Consider the following 12,213-nt stretch of genomic DNA (forward strand, 5'->3'; position numbering starts at 1 on the left):
TGCTTTCTATCTGAAACTGCCATTTCCTCTCATTGCAAGAGGCATTCTTCCTTTTCCAGCCTGAGAGCAGTGGGTATTAGTTATATTTTCCCCTGTGATCCTTATTGACAGTCGAGACTGATCCTTGTTTTCTCAAACCCATTGCCAAGTGATGGGAGGCCGAATGCCCTTACTTTTCAATAGTTACTTGAATAACGTGACCGTGTCATAAATAATAGCACCAGCCAGTTGATTGCTGCTGCTTCCGGAAACGTTAGAGGCCTGCTTTCAGGAAACGAAGGCATTATTTATTTTCACGTCCTATTTTTATGCCCAGCAAACTGCTTGCAAAAAAACAAAAAACAAAACAGTTACCTAAAATATTTTTGTAAAATGACTGAGCCTCCTTGAGCCTTGATTAGTCATAATTTTTTTTTTCTTAGGGGTTGGGACAAACAGACGGATCTTGAGCTATTAATTACCCAGAAGTAAGATCCTCTTTTTCCTTTTTATTTAGGTAATTTTTTTTTTTTTTTTTTTTTTTTTGAGACTGGAGTGCAGTGGCCGGATCTCAGCTCACTGCAAGCTCCGCCTCCCGGGTTTACGCCATTCTCCTGCCTCAGCCTCCCGAGTAGCTGGGACCCGCCACCTCGCCCGGCTAGTTTTTTGTATTTTTAGTAGAGACGGGGTTTCACCGTGTTAGCCAGGATGGTCTCGATCTCATGACCTCGTGATCCGCCCATCTCAGCCTCCCAAAGTGCTGGGATTACAGGCTTGAGCCACCGCGCCCGGCTATTTAGGTAATATTTTTAAACCATCGTAAGTGGTTTTTATTACTAATGATTAAAATGTAGAGGTGAGTTCTGCTCATTATATTTTTTCCCCACTTGAAAAACGATGAAGTATTTAATGCTGAATTCTAAAAGCAATGTCATTCTTACTTTCAGTGACTACATGACACCAGCAACTAACCCGGGAATAAATCCAAGTTTCAGAGATTTTTCTGTTTAATCATTCATACAGACTTCCCTTGGTATTGGCAGTGGAAAAGTTCCAGAACCACTTCCTGTGGATACCAAAACCCACTGATACTCCCGGATATAAAATTGTCTCGTATTTGCATATAATCTACACACATTCTCCCCTATACTTTAAATCATCTCTATAGTACGTACAATACCTAATACGATGTAAGTAGTTGTTACACTATATTGTCTTTTTATTTGTATTTTTAAAAGTTGTTTTTTTCCCTCTCAATATTTTCTTTCAATCTATGGATTTGAAACCAGCAGATACAAAGGACTGACTGTATTCAAATTATCTAAACCTCTAGTTTTTTCAATCCCCTCCCTCACCTTCTCCTAAGGTAGAAAGATGGTTAAGCAAATCAAAACCCAAAAAGCAACTTGGCAGTGAGAGCTCTAATGCTAACAAACATTTATTTAGGACTCCGGATTCTATCAATGTTTTTGTATCATGAGCTTTAGGTTCATGCTATAATGCAACTGTGTGAACTGGGCTGAGTTCACAATTTTACAGATAGGGAAACTGAACCTGCTTCTGTAAGAGCCAAGACTTAAACCCTGGTTTCTGGCACCAAATTTGGTTTCCTTTTTCCTACAAGTTGTTGATTTATCTATATATTCCAAGTTGGATGCTTTCATTTTTGCATCAAAATTTCAGTGTCAACTTCAATTAGACAACACTTTCAGAGGTGTTTAATAATAACACATTAATGGTAAAAAAAAAAAAAAAAATCCTTTTTGTATTGTTTGTTTTTTGTACAGATGGGGTTTTGCCATGTTGCCCAGGCTGGTCTTGAACTCCTGAGCTCAAAGAAATCTGCCTGCTTCAGCCTCCCAGAGTGCTGGGATTAGAGGCCACTGTGCTCAACCGAAAATACTTTTGAAGGTAGATGCAGAGGATTTCAAAGTTAGAGGAGACCTAAGAAGTAATTTGTACAAGGACCATCTGAGGCTTGAATCTCTCTAATGCCTTCATTCGTGGTCAACCAATAGCTGAGCACTTCCAAGGCTGGAGACCGTGATGTCATTTGAAAGAGCCCCATTTCACCTTTGAGTAGTTTTGACTACTAGAAAATTCTGTGTTTTAAAGCTGCCCCCCTTTGTAACTTGGATCTAAATTATCTGTTTTTTTTTTTTTCAGGGAATTATTTACCTGATAGTGTGTTAACTGTTTCAGCTTGTGTGCCTGAATGTTTTTTTCAAGCCAATAAAAAAATCCTAAACTGCCACAGTACCTACTGTTTATTAAGAGTCTACAAAAGGTCAGATACTCTAATGTCCCCTTGTAGATACATTATCAGGATATCTGGTATATTATCTGCCAGGTATGTAGTGGGCATTTAGAATATAAGGACAATACGTAGCATTTCTTGAGTATAATAGGCCAGGAACTCTTTCAATACTTTTTTTTTTTGAGACAGGGTCTTGCTCTGTTGTCCAGGCTGGTGTGCCATAGCACAAACACAGCTCACTGCATCCTCGACCTCCTGGCCTCAGGCAATCATCCCACCTCAGCCTGCTGAGTATCTGGGACTACAGGTGTATGCTACTGTGCTTAGCTAATTTTATAAATTTTGGTAGAGACAGGGATCTCACCATGTTGCCCAGGCTGGTTGACCTCCTGGGCTCAAGTGAGTCTCCTGCTCAGCCTCCCAAAGTGTTGGGATTATAAACATGAGCCACTACACCCAGCCTCTTTCAATACTTTTAACTTTTTTTTTTTTTTTTTTTAAAGACATAGGATCTTGCTCTGATGCGCAGGCTGGAGTGCAGTTGTGTAATCATAGCTCACGCAATCCTCCTGCCTTGGCCTCCCAAAGTGCTGGGATGGCAGGAATGAGCCACCACACTTGGCCTTCTTTCAATACTTTATATTAAATTTCATAATTCCAAGGTGTAGAAACTATGAGTATCTTCATTTTCAAGATAAGATCAATGAGACAGCACAATTGCTCTAGGTCACACAGCCAGTAAGGAACAGCTTTGGCTCTTAATCACTACCCAGAAGGCCTGAGAACATCCCAGGACGATAAAAAGAGCACAGTGCCTGCCCTCTTGGAGCTTCCAGTCTAAAAGAAAAAAGGAGGCAGAAATAGATACCTTCAAAGTGAGAAGGTAAAGGGAGTGTGCAAAGCAATTAGGCAGCAGAGAGAATAGGCTATTCTCATAGCCTACTCTCAGAGGGGAAGCCCAGAAGGGCTTCCTGGAAGAGCCAACACCTACTTAGAATAAGTAGGAATAGATGAGGATGCCCAGCAGGAGCGGAGCTGGGAGAAGGTCACTCCAGACAGAGGGCAGGGCATGAACAAAGGAACCGAAGTCAAGAGTCGGTGGGGTGTGTGCATAGAAAGGGGTGGTCCGGGATGCTAGAATAGAAGATGCTCTGAAGCCAAATGGCAGCAGGAAGTACAACTAAGCCACAGCCACCCACAAGTGCAGATGTGTTCCAGCAGTGTAAACAAGGTCTACAGAAATTGCTTCCCATTTTAAATGGAGATATATGGAAGTTACTATTTAAAGCAAGTCTTTCTGGAAAAAGAATATTTACACTGTGAGAAATCCAGATCGACACGTTTTATGTTTCCTTAAAGTAGTTGCGTACCATTCCCAAGGTCCTTCGTCAGCATCTGACTTCCCAGGATGTGTTTTCCAAACTCCCACGTGTGGATGTGTGTGCATATTTGTCCTGCTGCAACAACTTCCTTCCCACGGGGCAGTTCAACACTCCCACGCTGATACCGCTCTCAAAGTCCAGCACATGCTTTAGCAGATGCATACCCTATGCAGACCATCACGGAGAAGTCCTTCTTTGTTTATCATTCATCCAAATGTTTTACGAATTCATCATCCTTCTTGGACAAAAGCCAAATATTGTCACTTAACATAGTCACTATATTTTTGAAACCCAGAGATGTGTACCAGGCCATCTAACCAGAGAAAATCCAGCTTATCCATGTTAACTGGAAATGTTAATCTGCATAACCAAAGGAAGCCAGGTGCTCAGCGGCCCCCACATCCACAGTGCTGTGTTACTCAACAATAACAAGTTGTATATAAATTGGTTTCCATGGTTTGTTCATCTTGGCCGCTTTGCAGGTGGCTGGGAGACGCAGCTTGTCTCTCTGCCTATTAAAGAGTGAGCATGTCCCATTTACCTGCAGCATATCATACAGCAGTGTTTCATAAATATAAGGCTGTTTATCCAAGATGTGAGGCTCATCCTAACAGGTTAGGAGACAATGATGGGCCTGACTCTACTATTTTGCCTGCTGTCTTTTCAATTTACTTTTGTTTTTCCTGCAAGAAACATTTCTCTGAAGTGCATGCAAGATACTGATGAATTCCTTTCCGATCTGAATTCAGTGAAGCCCAAAGAATACGCTCTAAGAAGTAAGTAGGTTTCCCTGGCCCATTGCGGAGGTGAACACAGGGCAGTGGAGGTTTGTGCTGGGAACATTCTAGATAAACTCTTGAGAATTAAAGACACAGAACCAGAAAGGAAAGAGAAGATGAGCCTTAGTTTGCATTTTGCCAGGAATCAAAAGGGAGGAGGAATTTTTAATGTAGGAGGCTTTACCATCAATCTAGCCAGAAGAATCTCATGAAGATCACCCTCTTAAGATGAAAGGCCGGGCATGGGGGCTCACATCTGTATCCCAGCACTTTCGGAGGCCAAGGTGGGTGGATCACTTGAGGTCAGAAGTTCGAGACCTGCCTAGCGAACATGGTAAAACCCCATCTCTACCACAAACACAAAAATTAGCCGGGTGTGGTGGTACACACCTGTAATCCCAGCTACTTGGGAGGCTGAAGCAGGAGAATCACTTGAACCTAGAAGGCAGAGGTTGCAGTGAGCAGAGATCATGTCAGCCTGGGCAACAGAGCGAGCCTTCTCAAAAAAGAAAGATGAGAATAGTTTATACACTGTATGATGCTTATTATTAACATCATTGATGTCATCAATATGGATAACATTTCACTGTTATACGAGACATCTTGGTTTTTTTTTTGAGATGGAGTCTCACTCTGTCACCCAGGCTGGAGTACAATGGTGTGATCTTGGTTCACTGTAACCTCTGCCTTCTGGGTTCAAGTGATTTTCCTGCCTCAGCCTCCTGAGTAGCTGGGATTATAGACACCCGCCACTATGCCTAATTTTTGTATTTTTAGTAGAGACGGGGTTTCACCATGTTGGTCAGGCTGGTCTCGAAGTCCTGACCTCGTGATCCACCCGCCTCAGCCTCCCAAAGTGCTGGGATTACAGGCATGAGCCACTGCACCTGGAGGGCTTCTTTTTCTAGACATTTAGTTTGCTTTTGGTAATGAGTTGCTTCCTTATTCGGGGGAAAAAGTCTTGCCCATTCTGTGCTTGACAGTACATGCTAAGGAGTGTGTTGGTAAATGTGTGGGCTCAAGCTGGATGGAGTGAGACTGCAGCCACACTTCTTGGCATGTGATAGAGATGGACTTTGGGTGGTTAGAAGTTTGTTATTAGTTTCCCAAAATCATTCCTACAACTAAAGAGACACATACTTTCCTGCCAGAAAGGGACAAAAAATCAGATGTGTTTTCACTGGGGTAACCTCTTTTTCAGAAGAATGATTCATAGTTGATACTGATGGGAACCACTAACAAGGGAAAATGTAAAAACTTGCTTTTTCCAAAGCCAGACAAATGAACATAGCAATTTACATTCACATTTTGAATGTATGACTAATGTACTTTGTATTGAAAAATGCTTAGTAGCATAATATCCATCATAAAGGTAATCAAAAGCTTTCATCTGATATTTTGTAATTCAAAATAGCACATAAGGCCGGGCACGGTGGCTCACGCCTGTAATCCCAGCACTTTGCGAGGCCGAGGTGAGCGGATCACCTGAGGTGAGGAGTTTAGGACCAACCTGGCCAACATGGTGAAACCCCATCTCTACTAAAAATACAAATATCAGCCCGGCATGGTCGTGGGTGCCTATAATCCCAGCTACTTGGGAGGCTGAGTAATGAGAATCGCTTGAACCTGGGAGGTGGAGGTTGCAGTGAGTCAAGATCGTGCCACTGCACTCCTGCCTGGGAGACAAGAGTGAGGCTTCATCTCAAAAAAACAAAAAACAACAAACAAAAAAACATAATTTGAAGCAGTTGCCATTCTACACGGGATTAGATGTCGGGATACTTAATGAAATAGCAAGAGAATACAAATCCATTTGATTTACTAGCCATCTTCTTCAAGTCCCATTTTGAAATTGATTGTTTTGCTCCAACACTTAGTGATGTTGTAGGGAACATTCTGACAAACTGGGGCCAAATAAGTGGGCCAAGAAAATCCAGACGGTGCCGTGGCTGGCTCAGATTCCTAGTGATGAGGTGGTGGCACATATTGTCATCATTAGTCACAGCCATGTTAACGCTATATTTGCCTTGTAAGTTGCTCTAGTCATGCACTGACCATGTTCCATCTGCAGGAGCCTGAAAATTGAAAATCTTTTAAGTTAAAAAGATTTTTCCAAGATAAATGGTTCGGGAAAGAATTGAATGATTTACCTAAGTGGATAGATGACTTAATTTATTGTAACAGATGAATACAATACTTGGTAGTTTTTTAAACTGATTTTCATTCTAATGTACCAGAAAATACTTGGCATTGTTGCTCTGACATTTTGCCTGAGAGTTTTGAGCACAGCATGTCGTTCTGACCTTAGTTCTCAGTTTGGTTTTCCTGGCAGTCATGTGGATGGAAAAAGAATAAGAGTCACTGGTGAGTGAGTACTTTAATACAGTAGGCATCATTCCGAGGCTTGGGCGGGAGCGGTGCCATTTAGTTCTAGCAGCCACTATGCGGGGGAGGACAGTGTTAGTATCATCTCTTTTATAAAAGAGGAAATGGAGCCACAGAAATGCAAAGTATCCTGCCTGCAGTGGTAGAAATAAGATTTGAGCTCACATCCTCCAATTCCTGAGTCTGCACTTTTAATCGTTGAATAAAATAAGCAACAACAGGGCTGGGCAGAGTGGCTCACGCCTGTAACCCCAGCACTTTGGGAGGCTGAGGCAAGTGGATTGCTTGAGCTCAGGAGTTTGAGACTAGCCTGGCCAACATGGTGAAACCCCGTCTCTAGTAAAAATTAAAAAGTTAGCCTGGTGTGGTGGCATAGGCCTGTAGTCCCAGCTGCTCAGGAGGCTGAGGTGGGAGGATTCCTTGAGCATGGGAGGCGGAGGTTGCAGAAAGCCGAGATTGCTCCACTGCACTGCAGCCTGGGTGACAGAGCAAGACTCTGTCTCAATAAAAGAAAATAAGCCACAAGAGAAACAAGAAAAACAAAATAAAACCCAGCAACAAAAAGAGTGAAGCAGAGCTACACATATGGATCACATGGAAATAACATCAAGAAGAAAAAAACAAGCTGTAGGAAGTTATATACATACGTAAGTTTAAACAAATGCAATTTAAGGTGCTGTCTTGCTCTATGTGGTTCTGCATATGTAGTACAAATGTTCAGAAATGCGTGAGAACGATAACCTCCAAATTCAGTCCAGGGCTAGCCTTGGTGGGGATGCAATTAGGAACACACATTTCAGATGATTGGTCGAGTTTTATTTTTTAAGCTGGGTGGTGGGAACATAGGCACTTGTTTTATTGTTTATGACTTTTTAATGTATTCAATATTGCACAATAGGCTTTTTTTTTTTTTTTTTTGAGACAGAGTTTCACTCTTGTCACCCAGGCTAGAGTGCAATGGCGTGATCTCTGCACCTCTGCCTCCCGGATTCAAGTGATTCTCCTGCCTCAACCTCCCAGGTAGCTGGGATTACAGGCATGCGCCACCACGCCTGGCTAATTTTTGCATTTTTAGTAGAAACGGGGTTTCGCCATGTTGAACAGTCTGATCTCGAACTCCTGACCTCAAGAGATCTGCCCACTTCGGCCTCCTGAAGTGCTAGGATTACAGGCATGAGCCACCATGCCCAGCTGCATGATGGCATTTTTAAATGCCACCTCCAAGCCCCAAACACGAAGATGGTGGCAGGCACGTGCTGTGTAGGAGCTTGGATAATGGGCCAGGGCCAGAGGAATAAGGTAGAGAGAGAGTCCTTGAGTCACGGCTGTTCTAGAATAGGAGAGAGACTGATATTTGGAGACACTGAATCCAGCAGTGGGTAAGATAGATTAAAGGGGGCAGCCATGGTAGGAAACACTAGTAATCTGACTCTAAAAGGAGGCTCCGTTTCAAACTTTCCACCATTTTTTTCCATTTGCTTTCTAACATTCTCATGTCCACCATCCTTACAGAAACAAAATCCACCACATACATTTGTATGCTTTGGTTTTGCCACCCTCCTGGATCTTGGGGTTTTCTTTTATGTCCCTTTTTGCTGCTAAAGTCCTCAGCGAGCGTTCTGGTCTGCTTCTGGTATTGTTGCTGTTGTTTTAAACTCCACAAACCTCAGAAGTCCTACATTCAACCTCTTATCACGTACAAAAACCACATCCAGGCCAGGCACAGTGGCTCATGCCTGTAATCCCCGTACTTTGAGAGGCCCAGGCAGGCAGATCACCTGAGGTCAGGAGTTCAAGAGCAACCTGGCCAACATTGTGAAGCCCCATCTTTACTAAAAATACAAAAATTAGCCGGGTATGGTGGTGGGTACCTGTCAACCTGGCTACTTGGGAGGCTGAAGCAGGAGAGTTGCTTGAACCCAGGAGGCAGAGGTTGCAGTGAGCTGAGATCACTCCACTGTACTCCAGCCTGGGTGACAAGAACGAAACTCCATCTCAAAAACAAAACACAACAAAAACCACATCCCAAAAGATCACTGGTATCCTCTCTCCTGATTATTTTAAAAATGTTCTTTCTCCTTGATGTCTACAAAGAGTCAAACTCTGTAAAATACTTGAAGGGATTTATTCTGAGCCAAAATGAGTGACTGATGTCCTGTGACACAGCCCCAGGAGATCCTGAGAACATGTGCCCAGGTGGTCAGACTGCAGGTTGGTACATTTCAGGGAGATATGAGACATCAGTCAATACATGTAAGATGTGTATTGGTTTGGTCTGAAAAGGCAGGACAACTGGAAGGGGGTGGGGTGGCTTCTAGGTCATAGGTGGGTTCAAAGCTTTTCCTATTGGCAATTGGTTGAAAAAGTTTATCTAAAGACCAGAATCCATAGAAGGAAGTGTGTGGGTTAAGATAAGGGATTATGGAGACCTAGGTTATTATGCAGATGAAGCCTCCAGGTAACAAGCTTCAGAGACAATAGATTGTCAATGTCTCTTATCAGACTTAAGTCTCCTCTATCAGTCTATGTTAACAGTGGCCAGTTGTGCCTGAATTCTGAAAGGGAGGAGGGTATAATGAGGGATGCCCCCCTCCCTTCCCATTGTGGCCTGAACTAGTTTTTCAGGTTGACTTTGGAATGCCCTTGGCTGAAAGGAAGGGTGCATTTAGATGGTTGGGGGGTCTTAGAATCGAATTTTTGGTTTACATTAACCAGCATGGAATGAGCTGCCTTCCTCTTTCTTCATACTTGTCTATTTCTATTATAATTCAGGGTTGGTCCCCTGTCTGGGCTGTCCTTCTATGTTGATAATTGGTCTCTTTTCTCCTTCTCTTTCTCTCTCTGCCTGACCCCCTGAACCTTCCCACAGGCACTTTGTTCCTTTCCTCATTGTACTTCTCTTGTAAACGAATCAAGGCTTAGAGACAGGATACTAGGCAGTGGAAATTGTGCTAGGCTGGCAATAAGGCCTGGGACCACCTCCTGGTTAGGCCAATCACCAGCTGTGTGGCCTCACCCAAGCCACATCACCTTGTTTAACACATTGCCTTTAACAAGGTTCCTCACCTGTAAATGACCAGGCTGTGTCCTCAATTCTGGAAATCTACAGCAACTTTAAAGACTTCCAACCAAACCCTCATGACACATAGTTTACCTGTAACAAACCTGCACATATACCCAGAACCTAAAATAAAAAAAGGACTTCTGACTCCTAAGCCCAGCAGTGTGCTACAGACAGTCTGTGCTGGCTTGCGAGTGCCAATTGTTAAGTGTCAAGGTGGTTGTTAAATATAATTATTTTTAGGGGCTAACTCCCGCAAATTTACAATTAAATTACATTAAGAACAAAAGTAATAGTTTTTTTTTTTTTTTTTTGAGACTGAGTCACTCTGTCACCCAGGCTAGAGTACAGTGGGGCAATCTTGGCTCACTGCAGCCTCCCCCTCCTGGGTTCAAGCAATTCTCCTGCCTCAGCCTTCCGAGCAGCTGGGATGACAGGTGTGCGCTGCCATACCTGGCCAATGTTTGTATTTTTAGTAGAGATGGGGTTTCACCAAGTTGGTCAGGCTGTTCTCAAACTCCTGACCTCAGGTGATCTGCCCACCTTGGCCTCCCAAAGTGCTGGGATTACAGGTGTAACTCACCATGCCCAGCCCAAAAGTAATAAATATTCAAAACTCATCACTTCCTAATTATTTTACTACATTAAAAAAAAAAAATCTATGTCTTATGTTAACACTGGCCAGTTGTGCCAGGTACAGGCTGGGTACAGTGGCTCACGCCTGTAATCCCAGCACTTTGGGAGGTTGAGCTGGGTGGATCACGAGGTCAGGAGATTGAGAGTTTCCTGGCCAATATGGTGAAACCCCGTCTATATTAAAAATACAAAAGTTAGCTGGGTGTGGTGGCATGTGCCTGTAATCCCAACTACTCAGGAGGCTGAGGCAGAAGAATCGCTTGAACCTGGCAGGTGGAGGTTGCAAAGAGCCAAAATTGCACCACTGCACTCCAGCCTGGTGACAGAGTGAGACTGTCTCAAAAAAAAAAAAAAGAAAAAAAAATCTATCTGTATTCTTAAAACTATTTACAGCTCTCGTGTCTGTACAGTGGAAGTCACTGCTGTGCTACTGTGCGTGGCCTTCTAAGTTCGTGTTCAGGGACGTCACCTTGAGAGCTGGGAGTCAGCCACAGGGGCCTGTCTTCATCAGGGAAGTCAGCAATAGCTGTAAGTCAGGGCTTGATTCATTGTTTTATTGTCTAGACTGAGGAAATTGATGGATAAAATCTTGAGTGCAAATTAGAAGTGTGTAATGTCTAACCATTACATTATGAATAGCACAAAAAGATAAAGAAGTATCTTCAGTACCCAACTGTCATAAAATTCAGCAAAAAATTTGCTCACATCATGGACAAATAAGTTCTGACATACATCTTCCTTGTTTCACGTCGGTATTACTCATTGACGTAAATGAAAATATCAACATTCATGTTGGGACGATACTTAGTCAACTGAAACCATAGATTGGCTACGGATACAAGAGTTGGGTAAAAATCAATGAAAGTATTCTGAGAGGCCGGGCGCGGTGGCTCAAGCCTGTAATCCCAGCACTTTGGGAGGCCGAGACGGGCGGATCACGAGGTCAGGAGATCGAGACCATCCTGGCTAACCCGGTGAAACCCCGTCTCTACTAAAAAAAAAATACAAAAAACTAGCCGGGCGAGGTGGCGGGCGCCTATAGTCCCAGCTACTCGGGAGGCTGAGGCAGGAGAATGGCGTAAACCCGGGAGGCGGAGCTTGTAGTGAGCTGAGATCCGGCCACTGCACTCCAGCCTGGGCGACAGAGCGAGACTCCTTCTCAAAAAAAAAAAAAAAAAAAAAGAAAGTATTCTGAGAGAATCAATTCAGTATATGTGGAATTGATACTAAGGACCTCATTATTATACTACAGGCTTCATTATTTGTAATTTGTGTATGTTATGGGCTGACTTGTGTTTCCCTCAAATTCATATGTTTAAGTCCCAGTACGTCAGGATGGGATTCTATTTGGAGACAGGGTCTTTAAAGAGATCATTGGGTCAGATGTGGTGATTCACGCCTGTAATCCCAGCTCTTTGGGAGGCCGAGGTGGGAGGACTGCTTGAGTCCAGGAGTTCAAGACCAGTCTGGGCAACAGGGCTAAACTATCTCTACAAAAAATACAAAAATTTAGCTGGGCATGGTGGCACATGCCTGTAATCTCGGCTACCCAGGGGTCTAAGGTGGGGGATCACCTGAGCCTGGGAGTTCGAGGCTACAGTGAGCTGTGATTGTGGCACTGTATTCCAGCCTGGGTGACGGAGTAAAAAAAAGAGAGATTATTAAGCCCAGATGACATGAGTTGGGGTGGCGGTTGTCTTAACCAATAACTGGTGCCCCTTATAAGAAAAGGAG

General features: G+C 43.4%; 1 protein-coding gene across 1 annotated transcript in view; it reads left to right on the forward strand.

The window, feature by feature from the left end:
- The first annotated feature begins 4,243 nt into the window (after positions 1 to 4,243).
- Positions 4,244 to 12,213, forward strand: part of LOC105516975 (nose resistant to fluoxetine protein 6-like) — a 79,761-nt gene continuing 71,791 nt past the window's right edge. Inside the window, exon 1 of the mRNA XM_011949319.1 lies at positions 4,244 to 4,394. Within this exon, the coding sequence (XP_011804709.1) occupies positions 4,244 to 4,394 (151 nt within the window). The remainder of the gene's footprint in view (positions 4,395 to 12,213) is intronic.

This window comes from Colobus angolensis, unplaced genomic scaffold (genome assembly GCF_000951035.1).
Source record: "Colobus angolensis palliatus isolate OR3802 unplaced genomic scaffold, Cang.pa_1.0 Scaffold108, whole genome shotgun sequence".
NCBI classification, from domain to species: domain Eukaryota; kingdom Metazoa; phylum Chordata; class Mammalia; order Primates; family Cercopithecidae; genus Colobus; species Colobus angolensis.